The sequence below is a fragment of the Xenopus laevis genome, chromosome 9_10L (genome assembly GCF_017654675.1).
Source record: "Xenopus laevis strain J_2021 chromosome 9_10L, Xenopus_laevis_v10.1, whole genome shotgun sequence".
NCBI classification, from domain to species: Eukaryota; Metazoa; Chordata; class Amphibia; order Anura; family Pipidae; genus Xenopus; species Xenopus laevis.
In genome coordinates this window covers 124,832,613-124,859,163 of record NC_054387.1, presented here as the reverse complement: position 1 = coordinate 124,859,163, position 26,551 = coordinate 124,832,613, and the positions used below count along the sequence as shown (strand labels likewise).

The 26,551-nt window shown below is 39.7% G+C and overlaps 1 protein-coding gene across 1 annotated transcript; it reads left to right on the top strand.

Moving 5' to 3' along the window:
• The first annotated feature begins 215 nt into the window (after positions 1 to 215).
• LOC108701722 (salivary glue protein Sgs-3-like) lies at positions 216 to 26,474 on the top strand. The gene is made up of 15 exons (XM_041576121.1): positions 216 to 309; positions 3,795 to 3,824; positions 5,498 to 5,527; positions 6,842 to 6,871; positions 7,387 to 7,416; positions 8,416 to 8,445; positions 9,174 to 9,203; positions 9,650 to 9,673; positions 11,525 to 11,554; positions 13,911 to 13,940; positions 15,333 to 15,362; positions 15,712 to 15,735; positions 22,756 to 22,773; positions 23,729 to 23,890; positions 26,242 to 26,474. Exons 1-15 carry the CDS (start codon positions 261 to 263, stop codon positions 26,346 to 26,348), a joined length of 654 nt encoding a protein of 217 aa, XP_041432055.1. The 5' UTR covers positions 216 to 260; the 3' UTR covers positions 26,349 to 26,474.
• The last annotated feature ends 77 nt before the right edge of the window (positions 26,475 to 26,551 follow it).

The following is a 26,551-nucleotide window of genomic DNA, read 5'->3' as shown; positions in this document are numbered from 1 at the left end:
CCAACCCCAACATTTGAATGTGGCTCGTGCTTTTAAAATGTTGGGGATCCCTGGTTAACATGGTCATTAAACATCTTAATTCATATATTTATTTCTCAATGAAATTCCTACCTACCATTTGGTATCTTACATAATATTTTTCTTTCCAGGCTTGGGGTGGAGTGGGGTGTGGGTCAGTTTTGGAAGCTGGGATGGGAGAGGCAGCTATAAAATGACTGAGAGGAGCATCAGTCAGCAGACGGATTGAGACAAAGATCAAGATGAAGCTCATACTTCTCTGCCTTGTGATCGTGACCCTCCAGCTGCAAGGTGAGCAATAGGGGAGGATGAGGGGAGTACATGGGTTGACAAAATCAGTATGGCATGGGTACTTGTATATAGCGGCAATTAGGGTTACAACTTCTTCTCCAAAGAACCCCCAGACTTAGGTTGCCATCCAGCTACTATTTTACAAGCCAGTAAAAAAATGTTTTTATTCCATCATTATTAAGACAGTAAAAACCCAGATGGGTTACGCAGAGATACCAGTTTTACTCCCGTACTCAAGGGTTGTGACACATAAGAAACTTATCATGCTTTTGCTTTCATTTGTTTTACTGTCACTTATAGATCAAGGCTATTTGCTGATTGGTTGCTTTGGGTTACTAGCCCAAAATAAAACTTTACCTGTTTTATAACACCCCCCTTGCAGTAAGAAGAACATTTTTTACCAGCAGGGAACACCCAGCTATCACAGATCTGCTACCAGATTTGTGGCTGGCTATGGAAAGCCACCCACCTAAAGCTGCTGCCATTAGCATAGGCCTTTGGTGCCTATATAACAAAAAATCAATGAGAGACACAAAATGTATGTATGTATAACTTTATCTGTAAAGAGCCGTTAAGGAGCCGCAGAGCAGTACAGTGCATAAAAGTACAATATATAAAAGTACAATATATAAAAGTACAATGCATAAAAGTACAATATATAAAAGTACAATATATAAAAGTACAGTGCATAAAAGTACAATATATAAAAGTACAACATATAAAAGTACAATATATAAAAGTACAGTGCATAAAAGTACAATATATAAAAGTACAATATATAAAAGTACAATGCATAAAAGTACAATATATAAAAGTACAATATATAAAAGTACAGTGCATAAAAGTACAATATATAAAAGTACAACATATAAAAGTACAATATATAAAAGTACAGTGCATAAAAGTACAATGCATAAAAGTACAATATATAAAAGTACAATATATAAAAGTACAGTGCATAAAAGTACAATATATAAAAGTACAACATATAAAAGTACAATATATAAAAGTACAGTGCATAAAAGTACAATGCATAAAAGTACAATATATAAAAGTACAATATATAAAAGTACAGTGCATAAAAGTACAATATATAAAAGTACAATATATAAAAGTACAGTGCATAAAAGTACAATATATAAAAGTACAACATATAAAAGTACAACATATAAAAGTACAATATATAAAAGTACAATGCATAAAAGTACAATGCATAAAAGTATAATATATAAAAGTACAATATATAAAAGTACAATATATAAAAGTATAATATATAAAAGTACAATATATAAAAGTACAATGCATAAAAGTACAATGCATAAAAGTACAATGCATTAAAGTACAATATATAAAAGTACAATATATAAAAGTACAATATATAAAAGTACAATGCATTAAAGTACAATATATAAAAGTACAATATATAAAAGTACAGTGCATAAAAGTACAATATATAAAAGTACAACATATAAAAGTACAACATATAAAAGTACAATATATAAAAGTACAATATATAAAAGTACAATATATAAAAGTACAATGCATAAAAGTACAATATATAAAAATACAATATATAAAAGTACAATGCATTAAAGTATAATATATAAAAGTACAATATATAAAAGTATAATGCATAAAAGTACAATATATAAAAGTACAATAAGTAAAAGTACAATATGTAAAAGTACAATATATAAAAGTACAATATATAAAAGTACAGTGCATAAAAGTACAATATATAAAAGTACAATATATAAAAGTACAATGCATTAAAGTACAATATATAAAAGTACAATATATAAAAGTACAGTGCATAAAAGTACAATATATAAAAGTACAATATATAAAAGTACAATGCATTAAAGTACAATATATAAAAGTACAATATATAAAAGTACAATGCATTAAAGTACAATATATAAAAGTACAATATATAAAAGTACAGTGCATAAAAGTACAATATATAAAAGTACAATGCATAAAAGTACAATGCATTAAAGTACAATATATAAAAGTACAATATATAAAAGTACAATATATAAAAGTACAATGCATTAAAGTACAATATATAAAAGTACAATATATAAAAGTACAGTGCATAAAAGTACAATATATAAAAGTACAACATATAAAAGTACAACATATAAAAGTACAATATATAAAAGTACAATATATAAAAGTACAATATATAAAAGTACAATGCATAAAAGTACAATATATAAAAATACAATATATAAAAGTACAATGCATTAAAGTATAATATATAAAAGTACAATATATAAAAGTATAATGCATAAAAGTACAATATATAAAAGTACAATAAGTAAAAGTACAATATGTAAAAGTACAATATATAAAAGTACAATATATAAAAGTACAGTGCATAAAAGTACAATATATAAAAGTACAATATATAAAAGTACAATGCATTAAAGTACAATATATAAAAGTACAATATATAAAAGTACAGTGCATAAAAGTACAATATATAAAAGTACAATGCATAAAAGTATAATATATAAAAGTACAATATATAAAAGTACAACATATAAAAGTACAACATATAAAAGTAAAATATATAAAAGTACAATATATAAAAATACAATATATAAAAGTACAATGCATTAAAGTATAATATATAAAAGTACAATATATAAAAGTATAATGCATAAAAGTACAATATATAAAAGTACAATATATAAAAGTACAATAAGTAAAAGTACAATATGTAAAAGTACAATATATAAAAGTACAATATATAAAAGTACACACAGGGAAGACAAGTAAGACAATAAATAGAATAAATATACACAGTACACAGAGCTTATATAGTGCTATGTGGTAAGAGACACAGTAGGAAAGAGGTCCCTGCCCTGTAGAGCTTACAGTCTAAGTGGGTGGGTGGCTACATACAGGCACAAATTAGTGGGGGGAAATAACATAGAGAATCTGGGTAAACAGTTTGGGATGTGTGCGTATATAAATAGACCATATGTATGGAGCAATGGCGTAACTAGAGTGCGCCAAAAAAATCTTCAGAGGGGGCGGCACACTCTGATCCCCATCCTCCCGCCCACTTCCCACCTCCACCCTTCCCTGACTCCGCCTACTACCATCTGACTTGCGTCCCCCTTCCTCCCCACAGGTAAGAGAGCGGCTGAGGAGGAGGGGGGTTTTATTAGCTATAAAGGAACAGACCCCACATCCCAGGCCCCCATGTTCCCGGGCCCTCCTGCGACTGCGGGGTCTGCTTCCTCTACAGTTTCGCCGCTGTTTTGGAGGGAGAATTCAGACCATACCAAGCTGTCCTACCTAAACTGGGAACATTGGGGAGTATAATAGAGAGGCCCTGTGGATAGACTGATCAGACAGATGCCCTATCTACATAAAGAGTCCAGTCCGGGGTACAGAGAGAGTCGAATATGAGGCTAAATGACAAAATCTAGGCAGAGATTCACTCTCACCTTTCTCTTTTTATCTCATAGGTACAAACCCTGAAACGACAAAAAGCCCCGGTGAGCAACAAAGTTAAGCAAATGTACAAAAGTTGCAGTGATAGGTCTGGTGTTAATGTCACATGGAGTGGTGGATCCTCCTTCAAGATTGACCCATATTGTTCCAACTAGGGATGCACCGAGTCTACTATTTTACATTCAGCCGAACCCCTGAATCCTTTGTGAAAGATTAATCCGACTAAACCCTTATTTGCATATGCAAATTAGGGGTGAGAAGGGGAAAACATTTTTCACTTCCTTGTTTTGTCATAAAAAGTCACTCAATTTCTCTCCCTGCCCCCAATTTGCATGTGCAAATTAGGAATCAGATTCGGTTTGGCTGGGCAGAAGGGTTTGGTATAATCCGAATCCTGCTGAAAAAGGCATCAGAGTATATCAGTGTGTATCATTGTGTGTCAGTGTGTATCAGAGTGTATCATTGTGTGTCAGTGTGTATCAGAGTGTATCATTGTGTGTCAGTGTGTATCAGAGTGTATCATTGTGTGTCAGTGTGTATCAGAGTGTATCATTGTGTGTCAGTGTGTGTCAGTGTGTGTCAGTGTGTATCATTGTGTGTCAGTGTGTATCAGTGTGTGTCAGTGTGTGTCAGTGTGTGTCAGTGTGTATCATTGTGTGTCAGTGTGTATCAGTGTATATCATTGTGTGTCAGTGTGTATCAGAGTGTATCATTGTGTGTCAGTGTGTCAGTTTGTATCATTGTGTGTCAGTGTGTGTCAGTGTGTATCAGAGTGTGTCAGTGTGTATCATTGTGTGTCAGTGTGTCAGTGTGTATCATTGTGTGACAGTGTGTATCAGAGTGTATCATTGTGTGTCAATGTGTATCAGTGTGTGTCAGTGTGTATCAGAGTGTATCAGAGTGTGTCAGTGTGTATCATTGTGTGTCAATGTGTATCAGTGTGTGTCAGTGTGTATCAGAATGTGTCAGTGTGTATCATTGTGTGTCAGTGTGTATCGTGTGTCAGTGTGTATCAGAGTGTGTCAGTGTGTATCATTGTGTGTCAGTGTGTATCATTGTGTGTCAGTGTGTATTATTGTGTGTCAGTGTGTGTCATTGTGTATCAGTGTGTATCAGTGTGTGTCAGTGTGTGTTAGTGTGTATCAGGGTGTATCAGTGTGTATCAGTGTGTGTCAGTGTGTATCAGAGTGTATCATTGTGTGTCAGTGTGTATCAGAGTGTATCATTGTGTGTCAGTGTGTGTCAGTGTGTGTTAGTGTGTATCAGGGTGTATCAGTGTATATCAGTGTGTATCAGTGTGTGTCAGTGTGTATCAGAGTGTATCATTGTGTGTCAGTGTGTATCAGAGTGTATCATTGTGTGTCAGTGTGTGTCAGTGTGTGTCAGTGTGTGTCATTGTGTATCAGTGTGTATCAGTGTGTATCAGTGTGTATCAGTGTGTGTCAGTGTGTGTCAGTGTGTGTCAGTGTGTATCAGGGTGTATCAGTGTGTATCAGTGTGTGTCAGTGTGTGTCAGTGTGTGTCAGTGTGTATCAGTGTGTATCAGTGTGTGTCAGTGTGTGTCAGTGTGTATCAGAGTGTATCATTGTGTGTCAGTGTGTCTCAGTGTGTATCAGAGTGTATCAGAGTGTATCATTGTGTGTCAGTGTGTGTCAGAGTGTATCATTGTGTATAGAGCACAGAAACTGACTTTCAACTTTTTCTTTTTATCTCATAGATACAAAACCTGCAATTACAAAGCGCTCTGGTAAGCAAATCGAATTTCGCAAATTGAAATGGGACAAATTTGCCCATCACTTTTAGTAATAAGTCAAATCAACTGGATGTGCTGTATCTTTTCAGCTAGTCATGCGACTGACTATCTAAATTCAGAATGACCGGTACAAAAATCTTTCTGTGGTTAAATACCCGAGAATGAGCATAATCTGTTTAGAATACCCAGAATGGGGGGGGGGGGGTCAGAGACTTCACGGAGGGTAAGGAGTTGATTGTATCAGCATGATTAGAGTTATGAGTTGTTGTTATAGGGGTGGGTCACCTTCAAGTTAACTTTTAGTATGTTGTAGAAAGGCCACTTCTAAGCAACTTTTTAATTGGTCTTCATTATTTATTTTTTTATAGTTTTTGAAATATTTGCCTTCTTCTTCTGACTCTCTCCAGCTTTCAAATGGGGGTCACTGGGCCCATTTAAACAATAAATGCTCTGTAAGGCTACTAAATATATTGTTACTACTACTTTGTATCACTCATCTTTCTATTGAGGCTTCTTTTTTTTGGACCCTAGCAACCAGATAGCTGAAATTGCAAACAGGAGAGCTGCTGAAGAAAAAGCTAAATAACTCAAAAACCACAAATAATAAAAAATGAAAACCAATTGCAAATTTCCCCAGAGTATCCCTCTCTACATCATACTAACAGTTAATTTAAAGGTGCACAACCCCTTTGGAGAGATACCCAGTGGCCAGACTGGGATGTGGTGTTTATTAAAGATCCTTCTAAGTTTGGGAGGACCCAGTTCGTTCTTCTGTCCTGCTTTCCACCTTCACTGGTAGTTTTGATGTTGTTCTTTCTCCTTTTATTGGTTTAAACAAAGGCCCAGTCTGGCTTTAAGGGCCCCTCTGAGATGTTTCAACTCTTTTGCCTGAGCCTCTGTGTTGGTGATGATCATATCTGCTCTATAACACAGAGCAAACACAATCCCCACCAGCACAGACACCTCATAGCTCCAGTCATGCTAATACAATACACACCTTGCCATGAAGTCTCTCACCCCATGTTGGTTTTACTAAACAGATTATGCTGATTGGAACAAGATTCCAGGCATTTAACCACAGAATTATTTTTGTACAGGTCATTGTAAATTGAGAAATCCAGTCGGATGACTAGCCAAACAATGTCAAGAGAAAAGGTATATATTTACAATAGATATACCACGATCTGGATGAATGAGAGTCTTCACAGACATGTGCAGTGAGACCCTGTCTAACAAAGAGAGCAGAACATGAGAACAACTAGCACTGGAAGACAAATTCACTCTAATGTTTCCTTTTTTATCTCATAGACTTGAATCCCACAACCACTAAAAGTGCAGGTGAGTGACACACTGAAGTCAAAGTAGTGAGATATCAAATTAGAAAGGAGTCCTGTGTACAGCGAGATCTTAGAAAAGACAAGTGTTCTGAGAGATTAGCATAAAAGCTGTATACAGAGAAATATCAGTTTGAGGCCCTGAGTACAGAGAGAACAGAGGAAGGCCCTGAGTACAAAGAAATATCAGATGGAGGCCCTGAGTGCAGAGTGATATTAGATGGAGGCCCGGAGTACAGAGTTATATCAGACGGAGGCCCTGTGTACAGAGAGAACAGAGGAAGGCCCTGAGTACAGAAATATTTCAGATGGAGACAATAGGTGAGAGTGCCACAATACAGGAATAGGGAGAGGGAGAGGGAGAGGGAGAGGAGTGTGTGAACCTGTCTACAGAGAGAGAGAGAGAGAGAGAGAGAGAGAGAGAGAGAGAGAGAGAGAGAGAGAGAGAGAGAGAGAGAGAGAGAGAGAGATCACTGGAAAACCGAAATCCACTCTCACCTTTCTCCTTTTAAATCATAGGCCCGAATCCCACAACTACTAAACGTGCAGGTGAGTGACACACTTAAGTCAAAGTACTGAGATATCAAATTAGTAAGGAGTCCTGTGTACAGGGAGATCGTAGGCTCCAAGTACACACATATCAGAGGAAAGCACCAAGTACACACATATCAGAGGAGGCCCCGAGTACACACATATCAGAGGAAGGAACTAAGTACACACATATCAGAGGAGGCACAGAGTACACACATATCAGAGAAAAACACCAAGTACACACATATAAGAGGAAATCACTAAGTACACACATATCAGAGGAGGCCCCGAGTACATACTGTACATATCAAAGGAAGGAACCAAGTACACACATATCAGAGGAGGCACCGAGTACATACTGTACATATCAAAGGAAGGAACCAAGTACACACATATCAGAGGAGGCACCAGGTAGACAGAGATTAGAGGAGACACTGAGCACACACATATCAAAGGAGGCACTGAGAGATATTTTGTGTACAGAAAGATAAGAAAGGTTCTGGCAGTTATATGTCTATTGCCAGACCAGGTAGAAATCATCGTGCGGAAATTCACAGGCCAATTTTACCCCCTCACCACTAGCAGAAATCACCAAAATCCACCAAGAGAAAAGGATTTTACGGTGAAGGGATGAAACTGGCCTGCGGATTTCAGTACAATGATTTCTGCCCCATCTGGCCCTGGCCTATGAGTTAAAGGGTAACTATACCCCTGATCATTGCAGATGGGTATATATCACATTAAACATCCTATATGTAAAACACCATTTCATTTAAATAAAAGCATTTACTAAAAAAAACATGAATTGTTATAATGGATAATCCCATATCGAAACATTGCCATGAAAAGTCAGAGGAAGGTCTTTTACTCCCACACTTCTTCCTGTTACAGTTAGAACCTGTATTATTTCCTGTCAGGTGATCAGTGACAGAACATTAGAAAATGGCAACTCAAGGGAAAAGATGCAAAAGCCCCCTCACTTCATAAACTGCCCTAACCTATCTTTTTTTCTGACAGGAGGAAACGCAGTAACTATCAGACCTCCTAGTGAGTATGGCACAGAGAGATGTTTCCTACCTTTAAGGCAATGTCACATGGTGGGGGTTACAATGTTTTGTCAATTAAAATGACCCTCCCCTGATCACCTGATGCAGTCAAAGTCCTTTCTTAATTAGTCAGAATGACTGAGAGAAAGCAATCAGTGCAGAGCTTGCTGCTAAGTGTTCTTTATTAGACACAACATGTTTCGGGCAAGTGCCCTTTATCAAGTCCTTTCTTGTCGTTTCTGAATTATCATCCGTTAAAGGGAAGCTAAACCTAAAAAATGAATACATGTAACTTTACTCAGGGTGCTCCTCTGAGCACTTTTGCCATTTACATTCATTTTCTACTTTTAGTGCTTTCTGAGATATCAGCAGCTTTAGACTGCTAATACCAGCCTTTTGACTCAATGTGACCCTAATTTCCAAGGCACTTCCTGTATAGTCACCTGACTTCCGGAGAGAGCTGCTGAAGCCTGGTTTTAGCAGTTAAAACTGTGAATATCTCATACATTGGAATAAGTGCTCAGCACAGGAGCACATGAGTTTTACATCAATTCATTTTTAAGCATAGGTTCCCTTTTAGAAAGTGTTATGGGACTTTCAGGTACATTTGTTGGGGGGAGGGGCATATCAAGCTTTCACCTTGTGTTCTATTAGCCTTATAAGAGGTTACTGGTTTCATTTAAAGGCAGTTAGAAATTCAGCCTCATCTTTCTTTGTTTTAATTCCTAGTTATTGGTCCAGTGCCTACAGCACCTGCTGGTGAGTAAATCTGTGATAGAACTAGAGATAGAGATCAGAGAGACCATATACATGAAGATGGCAAAAGACTCAAGTCCATCCAGCTCAAGCTTTTCTCCTGTGTAACTGCTGGTTTACTGACAAGTAGGGTTGTCACCATTTGTCTAAAACTATATCAGCCTTCTGGTTGGGGGCCATTGTTGATGCCACTTGGGGGGGGCAGAGAAAGGACTGGGGTGGGGGTGGCAAGTTGAAACCCAAGCTGGGTATAGAAAATGTTAGTGAGGAGCTCCCTACAGTTACATCTAAAGCTCTATGGTTGCCCTGGGCCAAGTGAATATAACTCAGGAATTAGTCAGCGGGTGTTTCCATAATCACATAACCCATGAGAGAGCAGAATATGAGACAGTTACGTCACAGTCCAACAATAAAAAGGAATTCACTATTTTGCTTTTATTTCATTTTAGGTCGAATAACAACAAAACGTCCTGGTAAGCAGCAAATTCATGGTCTTGAACACTGAAATTATAGATAGGCCCCCTGTATGGGGAGATAGAGACAGACCAGTGTACTTGTACATTAGAGACAGGCCAGAGTGATTGTGCATTAGAGACAGACCCGTGTACTTGTCCATTAGAGACAGACCCGTGTATTTGTACATTAGAGACAGACCAGTGTACTTGTACATTAGAGACAGACCCGTGTACTTGTACATTAGAGACAGACCAGTGTACTTGTCCATTAGAGACAGACCTGTGTACTTATACATTAGAGACAGACCTGTGTGCTTGTACATTAGAGACAGACCCGTGTACTTGTACATTAGAGACAGACCAGTGTACTTGTACATTAGAGACAGGCCAGTGTACTTGTCCATTAGAGACAGACCCGTGTACTTGTACATTAGAGACAGACCCGTGTACTTGTACATTAGAGACAGGCCAGTGTACTTGTACATTAGATACAGGACAGTGTACTTGTACATTAGAGACAGGCCAGTGTATTTGTACATTAGAGACAGACCAGTGTACTTGTACATTAGAAACATGCCAGTGTACTTGTACATTAGAGACAGGCCAGTGTACTTGTACATTAGAGACATGCCAGTGTACTTGTACATTAGAGACATGCCAGTGTACTTGTACATTAGAGACAGGCCAGTGTACTTGTACATTAGAGACAGACCAGTGTACTTGTACATTAGAGACAGGCCAGTGTACTTGTACATTAGAGACAGACCAGTGTACTTGTACATTAGAGACAGGCCAGTGTACTTGTACATTAGAGACAGGCCAGTGCACTTGTACATTAGAGACAGGCCAGTGTACTTGTACATTAGAGACAAGCCAGTGTATTTGTACATTAGAGACAGACCAGTGTACTTGTACATGAGAGACAGGCCAGTATACTTGTACATTAGAGACAGACCAGTGTACTTGTACATTAGAGACAGACCAGCATACTTGTACATTAGAGACAGGCCAAAGTGATTGTACATTAGAGACAGGCCAGAGTGATTGTACATTAGAGACAGGCTAGAGTGATTGTACATTAGAGACAGACCAGTGTACTTGTACATTAGAGACAGGCCAGTGTACTTGTACATTATAGACAGACCCGTGTACTTGTACATTAGAGACAGACCAGTGTACTTGTACATTAGAGACAGGACAGTGTACTTGTACATGAAAGGGAGGCCTTGTGTGCAGAGAGTTATCAGATGGAGGTCCTGTGTACAGAGAGATGTCAGAGGGAAGCCCTGTGTATAGAAAGATCCTATAGAGGTCATGTGTACAGAGGGATATCAGATGCAGGCCCCGTGTACAGAGATATGTCAGATGGAGGCCAGTGTACAGAGAGATATCAGACGGAGGCCTTGTGTACAGAGAGATATCCGATAGAGGCCCTATGTACAAAGAGATACCAAATAGAGGCCCTGTGAACAGAGAGAGAGATCAGAGGGAGTTCCTATGTACAGAGAGACCAGAGAAAGGCCCTGTGTGTAGAAAGATCATAGGGAAGCCATGAGTACAGAGAGAGATCAGAGGGAAGCCCTGTGTACAGAGAGATATCAGGTAGAGGCCATGTGTACAAAGAGATATCAGATGGAGGTCATGTGTACAGAGATATATCAGATGGAGGCACTGGATACTGAGAGACCAGAGGGAGGCAGTGTATGTAGAAAGATCATAGGGAGGCCCTGTGTACCAACAAATTAGAGAGTACTTAAGACATAATAGGTGAGAGTGTCACAATACAGGGAGAGGAGCTACAAAGAGAGATAAAAAACCCATCACTGGAAAACAGAAATCCACTCTCACCTTTCCCTTTTTATCTCATAGGCCCTAATCCCACAACTACTAAACGTGCAGGTGAGTGACACACTTAAGTCAAAGTACTGAGATATCAAATTAGTAAGGAGTCCTGTGTACAGGGAGATCGTAGGCTCCAAGTACAAACATATCAGCAAAGAAGATTAGCCAAACAACACAGGCTGGTGTAGCGGGGATCTCCCCTGCACGTTTATTTCGTCAAGTGATGTAACGTTTCGGGGGCGTGCCCCTTCATCAGACATGCAGATTCACTTTCAAACAGTGTTTAAAAACCCTTGGTGATTTGCATAATTAACACAATGATTCAAAATATGAGTGAATAAGTTAAGCAAAATGCATTGTGAACAGTTTTTCTGCATGTCTGATGAAGGGGCACGCCCCCGAAACGTTACATCACTTGACGAAATAAACGTGCAGGGGAGATCCCCGCTACACCAGCCTGTGTTGTTTGGCTAATCTTCTTTGCTGATATTTCTGGGAGAGGCGCCGACCCCTCCAGCCAGCACCGGGCAACTATCACCAGGAGAGACCTAGGGGAAATTAGGTAAATTGTTTTGCTCCAAGTACACACATATCAGAGGAAAGCACCAAGTACACACACACAGATATCAGAGGAAAGCACCAAGTACACACATATCAGAGGAGGCACAGAGTACAAACATATCAGAGCAAAACACCAAGTACACACATATCAGAGGAAATCACTAAGTACACACATATAAGAGGAGGCCCCGAGTACAAACATATCAGAGTAAGGAACCAAGTACACACATATCAGAGGAGGCACCGAGTACACACATATCAGAGAAAGGCACCAAGTACACACATATCAAAGGAAGGAACCAAGTACACACATATCAGAGGAAGGAACCAAATACACACATATATGAGGAAAGCACTAAGTACACATATATCAGAGGAAGGAACTAAATACACACATATCAGAGGAAGGAACTAAGTACACACATATCAGAGGAAGGAACTAAGTACACACATATCAGAGGAAGGAATCAAGTACACACATATCAGAGGAAAGCACCAAGTACACACATATCAGAGGAGGTACCGAGTACACACCTATCAGAGGTAAGCACTAAGTACACACATATTAGAGGAGGCACCGAGTACAAACATATCAGAGAAAAACACCAAGTACACACATATCAGAGGAAATCACTAAGTACACACATACTGTATCAGAGGAGGCCCCGAGTACATACATATCAGAGGAAGGAACTAAGTACACACATACTGTATCAGAGGAGGCACAGAGTACACACATATCAAAGGAAGGAACCAAGTACACACATATCAAAGGAAGGAACTAAGTACACACATATCAGAGGAGGCACCGAGTACAAACATATCAGAGAAAAACACCAAGTACACACATATCAGAGGAAATCACTAAGTACACACATATCAGAGGAGGCACCGGGTACACACATATCAGAGGAAGGAACTAAGTACACACATATCAGAGGAAGGAACTAAGTACACACATATCAGAGGAAGGAACTAAGTACACACATATCAGAGGAAGGAACTAAGTACACACATATCAAAAGAAGGAACCAAGTACACACATATCAGAGGAGGCACAGAGAACACACATATAAAAGGAAGGAACCAAGTACACACATATCAAAGGAAGGAACCAAGTACACACATATCAGAGGAGGCACCAGGTAGACAGAGATTAGAGGAGACACTGAGCACACACATATCAAAGGAGGCACTGAGAGATATTTTGTGAACAGAAAGATAAGAAAGGTTCTGGCAGTTATATGTCTATTGCCAGACGAGGCAGAAATCATCGTGCGGAAATCCACAGGCCAATTTTACCCCCTCACCACTAGCAGAAATCTCTTCTCTCTATTTTGTGTCTGGAAACCTTGAGTCAGCTCCGGCACGAGCACACTTGGCAGATTTCTACTCGAAATGCAAAGTCTCTCTGTTTCTTCACCAAAATCGACCAAGAGAAAAGGATTTTACGGTGAAGGGATGAAACTGGCCTGCGGATTTCAGTACAATGATTTCTGCCCCATCTGGCCCTGGCCTATGAGTTAAAGGGTAACTATACCCCTGATCATTGCAGATATAAATAAAATATATCACATTAAACATACCATATGTAAAACACCATTTCATTTAAATAAAAGCATTAACTAAAAAAACATGAATTGTTATAATGGATAATCCCATATCGAAACATTGCCATGAAAAGACAGAGGAAGGTCTTTTACTCCCACACTTCTTCCTGTTACAGTTAGAACCTGTATTATTTCCTGTCAGGTGATCAGTGACAGAACATTAGAAAATGGCAACTCAAGGGAAAAGATGCAAAAGCCCCCTCACTTCATAAACTGCCCTAACCTATCTTTTTTTCTGACAGGAGGAAACGCAGTAACTATCAGACCTCCTAGTGAGTATGGCACAGAGAGAGATGTTTCCTACCTTTAAGGCAATGTCACATGGGGGGGTTACAATGTTTTGTCAATTAAAATGACCCTCCCCTGATCACCTGATGCAGTCAAAGTCCTTTCTTAATTAGTCAGAATGACTGAGAGAAAGCAATCAGTGCAGAGCTTGCTGCTAAGTGTTCTGTATTAGACACAACGGGGCAAATTCACTATGCGCCGAAGCGCCTAACGCTAGCGTCAATTCACTAGCGTTGGTCATTTTCGTTACTTCGCAAATTCGCTAACGAACGCTGGTGTAAATTCGCTAGTGTTACGCCTGGCGAATTTGCGCAACGGACGTAACTACGCAAATTCACTAATGCGCGCATTGTAGTGAACGCTACCTTTTATGCTAGATTTTTTCTATATTATGGGTGATAGGCTGAAAAAGATTGAAAAATTTTTTGGGGCTCCCCTCCTTCCCCCCTACATTTCCTGACTCATGGCAACTTAACTATACAGGGGGCACATGTGTAAGGCAAAAAAAAAAATTTATTTGATGTTTTGAAGGTTTCCCAGGCATTTGTAGTGATTGTACATATTCCTCCATTGAAATTTGAATTTGGCGCCGTATGCAAATTAACCATCGCTAGCGTAACTTCGCTTCGCTTAGCGAATCAACGCTAGCCCAACTTCGCAACCTTACGCTACCCCTGAGTGTAACTTTTTTAGTGAATTTGCGGAGCGCTGGCGAAACTACGCCTGGCGAAGTGTGGCGAAGTGTGGCGAAGTGCGGCAAAGTGCGGCGAAGTTACGCCTGGCACAACTACGAATCTTAGTGAATTTGCCCCAACATCTTTCGGGCAAGTGCCCTTTATCAAGTCCTTTCTTGTCGTTTCTGAATTATCATCTGTTAAAGGGAAGCTAAACCTAAAAAATGAATACATGTAACTTTATTCAGGGTGCTCCTCTGAGCACTTTTGCCATTTACATTCATTTTCTACTTTTAGTGCTTTCTGAGATATCAGCAGCTTTAGACTGCTAATACCAGCCTTTTGACTCAATGTGATCATAATTTCCAAGGCACTTCTTGTATAGTCACCTGACTTCCGGAGAGAGCTGCTGAAGCCTGGTATAAGCAGTTTAAAACTGTGAATATCTCAGAAACTGCTAAAAATATAAATCATACATTGGAATAAGTGCTCAGCACAGGAGCACACAAGTTTTACATCAATTCATTTTTAAGCATAGGTTCCCTTTTAGAAAGTGTGATGGGACTTTCAGGTAAATTTGTTGGGGGGAGGGGCATATCAACCTTTCACCTTGTGTTCTATTAGCCTTATATGAGGTTACTGGTTTCATTTAAAGGCAGTTAGAAATTCAGCCTCATCTTTCTTCGTTTTTTTAACTCCTAGTTATTGGTCCAGTGCCTGCAGCACCTGCTGGTGAGTAAATCTGTGATAGAACTAGAGATAGAGATCAGAGAGACCATATACATGAAGATGGCAAAAGACTCAAGTCCATCCAGCTCAAGCTTTTCTCCTGTGTAACTGCTGGTTTACTGACAAGTAGGGTTGTCACCATTTGTCTAAAACTATATCAGCCTTCTGGTTGGGGGCCATTGTTGATGCCACTCGGGGGCGGCAGAGAAAGGACTGGGGTGGGCGGATTAGGGTGGGGTGGCAAGTTGAAACCCAATATGGCTATAGAAAATATTAGTGAGAGAGCAGAATATGAGACGTCACAGTCCAACAATAAAAAGGAATTCACTATTTTGCTTTTATTTCATTTTAGGTCGAACAACAACAAAACGTCCAGGTAAGCAGCAAAATCATGGTCTTGTACACTGATATTATAGATAGGCCCCCTGTATGGGGAGATAGAGACAGACCAGTGTACTTGTACATTAGAGACAGGCCAGTGTACTTGTACATTAGAGACAGACCAGTGTACTTGTACATTAGAGACAGACCAGTGTACTTGTACATTAGAGACAGGCCAGTGTACTTATACATTAGAGACAGGCCAGTGTACTTGTACATTAGAGACAGGCCAGTGTACTTGTACATTAGAGAGACAGTCTACTTGTACATTAGAGACAGACCAGTGTACTTGTACATTAGAGACAGACCAGTGTACTTGTACATTAGAGACAGGCCAGTGTACTTGTACATTAGAGACAGACCAGTGTACTTGTACATTAGAGACAGGCCAGTGTACTTGTACATTAGAGAGACAGTCTACTTGTACATTAGAGACAGACCAGTGTACTTGTACATTAGAGACAGACCAGTGTACTTGTACATTAGAGACAGGCCAGTGTACTTGTACATTAGAGACAGACCAGTGTACTTGTACATTAGAGACAGGCCAGTGTACTTGTACATTAGAGACAGACCAGTCTACTTGTACATTAGAGACAGACCAGTGTACTTGTACATTAGAGACAGACAGTCTACTTGTACATTAGAGACAGACCAGTGTACTTGTACATTAGAGACAGGCCAGTGTACTTGTACATTAGAGAGACCAGTCTACTTGTACATTAGAGAAAGACCAGCCTACTTGTACATTAGAGACAGACCAGTGTACTTGTACATTAGAGACAGACAGTCTACTTGTACATTAGAGACAGACCAGTGTACTTGTACATTAGAGACAGGCCAGTGTACTTGTACATTAGAGAGACCAGTCTACTTGTACATTAGAGAAAGACCAGCCTACTTGTACATTAGAGACAGGCCAGTGTACTTGTACATTAGAGACAGACCAGTGTACTTGTACATTAGAGACAGGCCAGTGTACTTGTACATTAGAGACAGACCAGTCTACTTGTACATTAGAGACAGACCAGTCTACTTGTACATTAGAGACAGACCAATGTACTTGTACATGAGAGACAGGCCAGTGTACTTGTACATTAGAGACAGACCAGTGTACTTGTACATTAGAGACAGACAGTCTACTTGTACATTAGAGACAGACCAGTGTACTTGTACATTAGAGACAGACCAGTGTACTTGTACATTAGAGACAGGCCAGTGTACTTGTACATTAGAGAGACCAGTCTACTTGTACATTAGAGAAAGACCAGTCTACTTGTACATTAGAGACAGACCAATGTACTTGTACATGAGAGACAGGCCAGTGTACTTGTACATTAGAGACAGGCCAGTGTACTTGTACATTAGAGACAGACCAGTGTACTTGTACATTAGAGACAGGCCAGTGTACTTGTACATGAGAGACAGACCAGTGTACTTGTACATTAGAGACAGGCCAGTTTACTTGTACATTAGAGACAGGCCAGTGTACTTGTACATGAGAGACAGGCCAGTGTACTTGTACATGAGAGACAGACCAGTGTACTTGTACATTAGAGACAGGCCAGTGTACTTGTACATTAGAGACAGGCCAGTGTACTTGTACATGAGAGACAGGCCAGTGTACTTGTACATGGGAGACAGGCCAGTGTACTTGTACATGAGAGACAGGCCAGTGTACTTGTACATGAGAGACAGACCAGTGTACTTGTACATTAGAGACAGGCCAGTGTACTTGTACATTAGAGACAGACCAATGTACTTGTACATGAGAGACAGGCCAGTGTACTTGTACATTAGAGACAGGCCAGTGTACTTGTACATTAGAGACAGACCAGTGTACATGTACATTAGAGACAGGCCAGTGTACTTGTACATTAGAGACAGACCAGTGTACTTGTACATTAGAGACAGACCAGTCTACTTGTACATTAGAGACAGACCAGTGTACATGTACATTAGAGACAGGCCAGTGTACTTGTACATTAGAGACAGACCAGTGTACTTGTACATTAGAGACAGGCCAGTATACTTGTACATTAGAGACAGACCAGTGTACTTGTACATTAGAGACAGGCCAGTGTACTTGTACATTAGAGACAGGCCAGTGTACTTGTACATTAGAGACAGACCAGTGTACTTGTACATTAGAGACAGACCAGTGTACTTGTACATTAGAGACAGGCCAGTGTACTTGTACATTAGAGACAGACCAGTGTACTTATACATTAGAGACAGACCAGTCTACTTGTACATTAGAGACAGACCAATGTACTTGTACATGAGAGACAGGCCAGTGTACTTGTACATTAGAGACAGGCCAGTGTACTTGTACATTAGAGACAGACCAGTGTACTTGTACATTAGAGACAGGCCAGTGTACTTGTACATTAGAGACAGACCAGTGTACTTGTACATTAGAGAGACCAGTCTACTTGTACATTAGAGAAAGACCAGTCTACTTGTACATTAGAGACAGACCAGTGTACTTGTACATTAGAGACAGACCAGTGTACTTGTACATTAGAGACAGGCCAGTGTACTTGTACATTAGAGAGACCAGTCTACTTGTACATTAGAGAAAGACCAGTCTACTTGTACATTAGAGACAGTCCAATGTACTTGTACATGAGAGACAGGCCAGTGTACTTGTACATTAGAGACAGGCCAGTGTACTTGTACATTAGAGACAGGCCAGTGTACTTGTACATTAGAGACAGACCAGTGTACTTGTACATTAGAGACAGACCAGTCTACTTGTACATTAGAGACAGACCAATGTACTTGTACATGAGAGACAGGCCAGTGTACTTGTACATTAGAGACAGGCCAGTGTACTTGTACATTAGAGACAGACCAGTGTACTTGTACATTAGAGACAGGCCAGTGTACTTGTACATTAGAGACAGACCAGTGTACTTGTACATTAGAGACAGACCAGTCTACTTGTACATTAGAGACAGACCAATGTACTTGTACATGAGAGACAGGCCAGTGTACTTGTACATTAGAGACAGGCCAGTGTACTTGTACATTAGAGACAGACCAGTGTACTTGTACATTAGAGACAGGCCAGTGTACTTGTACATTAGAGACAGACCAGTGTACTTGTACATTAGAGACAGACCAGTCTACTTGTACATTAGAGACAGACCAGTGTACTTGTACATTAGAGACAGGCCAGTATACTTGTACATTAGAGACAGGCCAGTGTACTTGTACATTAGAGACAGACCAGTGTACTTGTACATTAGAGACAGACCAGTATACTTGTACATTTGAGACAGGCCGGCATGCTTCTACATTTGAGAGAAGTTGGAAACACAAAGATCAGACAGGGAACCAATAGAACAACGGGTAAAGAGGCCATGTTATAGAGACATGTTATAGAGCAGTGATCCCCAAACAGTAGCTCGTGAGCAACATGTTGCTCCCCAACCCATTGGATGTTGCTCCAGTGGCCTCAAAGCAGGAGCTTATTTTTGAATTCCTGGCTTGGAAGCAAGTTTTGGTTGTATAAAAAACAGGTGCACTGCCAAACAGAACCTCAATCTAGGTTGACAATCCACATAGGGGCTACCAAGTGGCCAATCAGAGCAGTTATTTGGCACCCCAAGAACATTTCTCTTGCTAGTGTTGCTCCCCAACTCCTTTTTCTTCTGAATGTTGCTCATGGATTTGAAAGGTTGGGGATCCCTGTTATAGAGACATGTTATAGAGACATTTTATAGTGACACCAATGGGAAAGGTCATATAAATTTGCCACCAAATCATCATCTGATTTTCAAACAAGTCCTAAAAGTAGATGAAGCAAACTTAGTTTTATTTTGGCTTCATCTGTCCACAAAACATTCTTCCAATATCATTTTTGTTCATCCACATGATCTTAAGCAAACTGTAGATGGTCAGAGCAGTGGCTTTCTCCTTGCTACCCTGCCATACACACCATTGCTCTTCAGTTCTCTCCTGATGGTGGACTCAACATCAACATTGGCCAATGTGAGACAGGCCTTCAGTTGCTTTGTAACCTCTCTGACTGTTAGACACCTTGCAGTTGTCTTTGATGGTTGACCCCTTCTAGGTTGTGTAACAATGGTCTTGAATTTCCTTCATTTATACACAATCTATCTCACTGTTGATTGGTGGAGTCCAAACTCTTTAGAGACAGTCTTGTAACCTTCTCCAGCTTTATGGGCATCAACAACTTTTTTCTTATTGAGCTAGCTGGGCTAGCAGAGCCAAATTTCCGTCTTAAAAAATGGAAATTAGGCTCTTAAAGTTACCAAAGGTGTCTTTTTGCTGCCCCTTGTAACTGGCCACTCTATGCTGCCTGAGGCAAGGTTCTGGTGGAGTTCGGTGGAGACGGGAGGGCAGCTTGGGAAGTGCAGTGCACTGGGCCCTCCAAAGATTATTTTACAGTTGGAACTGACACACTGTAGTTACGACACTGCATCCACATATGTATTGTATGTGTGACCAGGCTTTACTGCATCCCCATTCTTTAAAACAGGGTCTATCACTCACGCTCATCCCATTAACTGAGAACACCAGACTTATTATAATATAATAATCCTAAGGATTCACTTAATTCTGCCACTCGCAGATATATCATTGAATCATTTCTTTTTAAATAAATACATGACCAAATATAATATTTTTTGTTTAACTAGGTTTTCTAGGACTTGTTTGAAAATCTGATTATGATTTAGGTCACATTCATATGAAAATATGGACAATCAAGCACGACTGTATCTTCAGTTCCCCCTCCCCCAACATTGTGCTCTAGGCCTGTACTTCTTCTGCCTAAACCCAGTCTAATCCTGCCTTTTGTACATGTCACTGCCTGTCCCTGCTGGCAGAGAAAATAGCCTGTTTTTGTGTTATGGGTGAGGCAGGGTCTGGGGCATATTAATGAGGGTGGGAAGGTGTTGCTAAGACATAGCATGGAATTACATGGCCATAAGTAGAAACTAGGTGACGTAGTAAGGGGGTATTGACAAGGATGGAATCCCAAGGGTGTAAATCACTGGGGAAGGTTCCTGTTTGTTTCTTGGGTCAGTGCTCCTCTAGATTGAAAAATGCACCAGCCCAAGTTATACTCCTAACAGAGAATGGCCACCATCTTTATCCACCTCTGTATACTCCTAACAGAGAAAGGCCACCATCTTTATCCACCTCTGTATACTCCTAACAGAGAATGGCCACCATCTTTATCCACCTCTGTATACTCCTAACAGAGAATGGCCACCATCTTTATCCACCTCTGTATACTCCTAACAGAGAAAGGCCACCATCTTTATCCACCTCTGTATACTCCTAACAGAGAAAGGCCACCATCTTTATCCACCTCTGTACAATATATTAAAATGTAAAACCTTACTACACTGTGCATGGGTGAGGTCCCAGGCAACCCAAAAGACCTCTGGGAAGCAGCACTGTTAAAGGGATACTGTCATGGGAAAAAAAAGTTTTTGTTCAAAACACATCAGTTAATAGTGCTGCTCCAGCAGAATTCTGCACTGAAATCCGTTTCTCAATAGAGCAAACTGATTTTTTTTATATTTAATTTTGAAATCTGACATGGGGCTAGACATATTGTCAGTTTTCCAGGTACCCCCAGTTGTGCGACTTGTGCTCTCAGTCACTCTTTAGGCTAAGGTCACACTGGGCAATAAATCGCCCGCGATTTTTAAAAGCAAGTCCTGGCGACAAGTCGTTTGTTTTGTCGACACATCAAGATTCATGCAAATCGCGAGCTAATATGTACACAGTGCGATTTGAGATCGCCTGTAGCTTTAAAAGCGCAGAGACCCTTTGGAGCGATAGCTGAGAAATAGCATGTACATAAAGCACAGAAATCTCCCACAAACAAACACACACAAAGAATAGTAGCGGCAATAATATGGAAATTTTCGCGCTGACGTCAAGATGCTACGTAACAACGCTACGAGAGGCCGCACCAGTACAGACAAACAGCGTATGGACGTAGCGCACAGCACTATGGGATGATAATCTCTTCCTGGTAAGAGTCGCTCTAAACTTTCCTTCTGCACAAAGGTGATCGCCTTGTCGCCGCGACTTTCTTTTAAAAATCGAGGGTGACTTATCGCCCAGTGTGACCTTAGCCTTACTGCTGTACTGCAAGTTGGAGTGATATCACCCCCTCCCTCCCTTTCCCCCCCAACAGCCTAACAAAAGAACAATGGGAAGGTAACCAGATAACAGCTCCCTAACACAAGATAACAGCTGCGTGGTAGATCTAAGAACAACACTCAATAGTAAAATCCAGGTCCCACTGTGACTCTACGTTGTTTTTAAAAATCAAATCCAGGGATACCAGATTTTCCAAAAACTTACCAGACTTCTCCATTCAGTATGATGACACCTTCATTTACATTGCGTAGGAGAAACAACAGCCTGCCAGAAATAGTGCTGGCTCTTTCTGAAATCACATGACCAGGCAAAATGACCTGAGATGCACCTACACACCAATATTACAACTAAATACACTTGCTGGTTCAGGAATGAAATTTTATATTGTAGAGTGAATTATTTGCAATGTAAACAGTGTCATTTAGAAATAAAAAAATACACCATAAAAATTACACTTTTACAATTTTACATTTAAACGTGGCTCACCAGTAAAAAGTCTGGGGACCCCTGGTTATGTATATATCCTGGAATGGTGCATTTTTCAGCAAAAAGAAGCACTGGGGTACAAATTCAGTGACAGTAATCAGTAGGGAGGCTCTTGACCAACAGGCACACCCCCAAAATTTAGCCTTTCCTTGTTCTTTAATACTTTTTAGGATTTTTTTCAACATGGATTGATGTATAAATTTATCAGAATGTTTTTGACTGCTTTGAGTTGAATTGTATTCAGTTTTATGGGGTGTTAGAGTTCAGGAAAGCCCAGTGTGTAAAAATAGTAAAATGTCCATGAAACTGTAGACAAATAATGGCTGAGATGCTTTTTTTATCTCTCTTTTCATTTGCTTATTTTTTTCCTCCGTAGTGACTAAGACGAGACGAGGTAAGTGCCAAGTATACTGTTATGGGGAGAACATAACAGCCAATCAAACCCTCTAGGGGTCTTCATTGCCCTGCTTTATGGCTGAGATTCTAGCTATCTGTATAACAGAGCATTCTGTCCCAGTGGCTGTACAGATCCTATCTGATCCCCATTGTAAGCAGCAGTCCTGCCCTGCTTTATGGCTGAGATTCTAGCTATCTGTATAACAGAACATTCTGTCCCAGTGGCTGTACAGATCCTATCTGATGCCTATTGTAAGCAGCAGTTCTGTCCTGCTTTATGGCAGCTGAGTTTCTAGCTATCTGTATAACAGAGCATTCTGTCCCAGTGGCTGCACAGATCCTATCTAATCCCCATTGTAAGCAGCAGTCCTGTCCTGCTTTATGGCAGCTGAGATTCTAGCTATCTGTATAACAGAGCATTCTGTCCCAGTGGCTGCACAGATCCTATCTAATCCCCATTGTAAGCAATAGTCCTGTATTTTCTGCAATTGTAAGTCTCAATTTCAGGAGCTCTGTTGCCCACGGTAGTGAACATTTAACCACAGGAGACAAGTCTCCCTTTGTGCCATCACCCTAATTCAGCGGAGTTTAGACAGATCTAATCCCATAACATTTAAATCATTGTACAGGGATGTCATGTAGCGCTGGGCTTTGCCTTTCAACAACAGCTGACAGGTTGGGCAAATATTATATATATATAGTTATATTTGTCATCTGGTCCTATTATCACCATTGATCCCTGCTTTCACCATCTTCCCTACTGTCTCCATCCTTGTCTTACGGTCTCCATGTTGCCCTCCTGTCTCCATCTTATCCTACTTTTGACATTGTGTATCACCGTCTTGCCCTACTGTCACCATCATGTCTTATGCTTTTAACGTATTCTACTGTTCTTGCCTTACTGTCACCTCATTGCTACTGTCAGCTGAGTGAAAGCTGTCTCCTCCACACAGGTTTAGAGTGCTACGACTGCAATATCAGAACCTGTAAGAAAAAGCACAGTGCTCCCTGTAAATCTACCGAGGACACGTGTATGAGGATTTCCAGAAAAATTGTAGGCTATGATGGCACCCCAGATCGTGAAAATGAGTTTAACCCAACCATGAACGTTCTTGGTAAGTGACCCCAACCTAAAATCTCTCTCCCTCATGTGCACTCTGTATTGTATGACCCCATATATGTCTAGATGTTCTTGTGTGGCCAATTGGCAGTCGTTTTCTGGATACGCCCCAGTCTCTAATTGCCCAGATGTCTCCATATCTTTCTAATACTCCCCTTTATGTGGTTCCAAACACAAATACTGTACAACTGTCATGTCACAGCTGTGACTCCATACAGTGACTTAAAGGGGTGGCTCACCTTTAAAGTAACTTTTAATATGTTATAGAACGGCCAATTCTAAGCAACTTTTCAATTGTTTTTCATTATTTATTTTTTATAGTTTTATAGTTATTTGCCTTTTTCGTCTGACTCTTTTCAGCTTTCAAATGGGCGTCGCTTACTCCCTTCTAAAAAAGCAAACGCTCTGTAAGGCTACAAATGTATTGTTATTGTTACTTTTTATTACTGATCCTTCTATTCAGACCTCTCCTATTCATATTCCAGTCTCTTATTCAAATCAATGCATGGTTGCTAGGGTAATTTGGACCCTTAGTTACCAGATTGCTAAAACTGCAAATTGTAGAGCTGCTGAATAAAAAGCTAAATAACTCAAAACCCTTAAATAATAAAAAATGAAAACCAATTACAAATTGTCTCAGAATATCCCTCTCTATATTATACTAAAAGTTATCTCAAAGGTGAACAACCCCTTTAACAACATCCTTAAAGGGGTTGCTCACCTTTCCATTTACTTTTAGTATGATATAGAGAGTGATTTACTGAGACAATTTGCAGTTGGTTTTCATTTTTTATTTGTGGTCTTTGAGTTATTTAGCTTTTTATTCATGAGCTCTACAATTTGCAATTTCAGCAGTCTTCTTGCTAGGGTCCAAATTCCCCTAGCAACCATGCATTGATTAGAATAAGAGACTGGAATATGAATAGGAGAGGCCTGGATTGAAAGATGAGTAATAAAAAGTAGCAATAACAATACATTTGTAGCCTTACAGAGCATTTGTTTTTTAGATGGGGTCAGTGACCCCTATTTGAAAGCTGGAAAGAGTCAGAAGAAAAATGCAAATGATACAAAAACTTTTAAAAATAAATGATGAAGTTCAGTTGAAGAGTTGCTTAGAAATGCCCATCCTGTAACATACTAAAAGTTAACTTCAAGCTGAACCGCTCCTTTAATTCTAAGCAATTTTCAGTAGGTCTTCGTTTTTTTTAAAATATTTTCTACTTCAGACGTCAAAGCTACATTAAAAAAATCAACATCTCCAATTGCACATTATTTACGAAAGTGCCTTATAAATGCACTTAGCAATTCACTTTTTTTAAAAAAAAATTGATTTCAAGATATTAGCATCACCTGCTGGCCAGTTCTGCCTCCCACGTCACAGTCATGAGATCCAAAAGGTGGCGCCTTTTTTTTTTTAATTTAAATTGCCCTCTATGAGGCGTGTGGAAATTGCTAAGGTTTCGAAATCTAGAAAATGCGAGGTCAATTGCATTGGTGCTCAGGAGTATTCATTTTGTGATGATTTTTTTTTTTTTTTTTAAACTAGGAATCGGAAGTAGGGTTTTATTTATTTTTTCGTACAATTTAAGTACAGGAATGGGACCTGTTATTCAGAATGCTCGGGACCTGGGGTTTTCCGGATAATGGATCTTTCCGTAATTACCTTAGGTCTACTAGAAAATCATGTAAACATTAAATAAACCCAACAGGCTGGTTTTGCTTCCAATAAGGATTAATTATATCTTAGTTGGGATCAAGTACAAGCTCAAGTACAAGCTACTGTTCTATTATTACAGAGAAAAAGAAAATTATTTTTAAAAACTTGGATTATTTGGATAAAGTAGAGTTTATGGGATAAGGCCTTTCTGTAATTCGGAGCTTTCTAGATAATGGCTTTCCAGGTGACGGATCCCATACCTATTTAAAAGAAAAATGTACTGCATGTATTGATACTTTTCTGCATCTACTGTTGATACATGCGCCCCATTGCCTATATGGTACAGGTATGGGACCTGTTATCCAGAATTCTGGGGTTTTCCAGATAAGGGATCTTTCTTTAATTTGGATCTTTATACCTTAAGTCTACTAGAAAATCATGTAAACATTAAATAAACCCAATAGGCTGGCTTTGCTTCCAATAAGAATTAATTATATCTTAGTTGGGGTCAAGTACAAGCTACTGTTTTATTATTACACAGAAAAGGAAATCATTTTAAAAAATGTCAATCATATGGATAAAATGGAGTCTATGTGAGATGGCCTTCCTGTAATTCAGAGCTTTCTGGATAACAGGTTTCTGGATACAGATTTATTTGTATAAACCAATGCTCTGCTCTCTCCTCTTAGTGTGGGAGCGGAAATGCACAACTGCCGCCGATTGCAAGAAAAGACAGAGTGACACCCGCCTTGGCAAGATGACAAGTTGCTGCAACAAGAACCTGTGCAACGCTTAAAGGGGAGCAGCCATATTTGGTTTGATCTGATTGGCCCATGAATGCAGGACATGGGGAAGATGGTAGAGGGCACCAATACAATGATTTCCCCTCAGTTACACTTTGCAATAAAAGCGCCAACGAAAATCAGACTTGTGTGATTGTTCCGGTACATTAGAAACAAATTGAGGGCGGTGCATTTACACAATAGCATGGGCTTGGAT

Bases quoted from the DNA above. Each gene is read 5' to 3' on its own strand.
- LOC108701722 (XM_041576121.1), top strand. From the start codon at position 261: ATGAAGCTCATACTTCTCTGCCTTGTGATCGTGACCCTCCAGCTGCAA. The intron at 13,941-15,332 runs GTGAGTATGGCA...TTTAACTCCTAG, and splicing joins AGTAACTATCAGACCTCCTA to TTATTGGTCCAGTGCCTGCA. The intron at 23,891-26,241 runs GTAAGTGACCCC...CTCTCCTCTTAG, and splicing joins CCCAACCATGAACGTTCTTG to TGTGGGAGCGGAAATGCACA.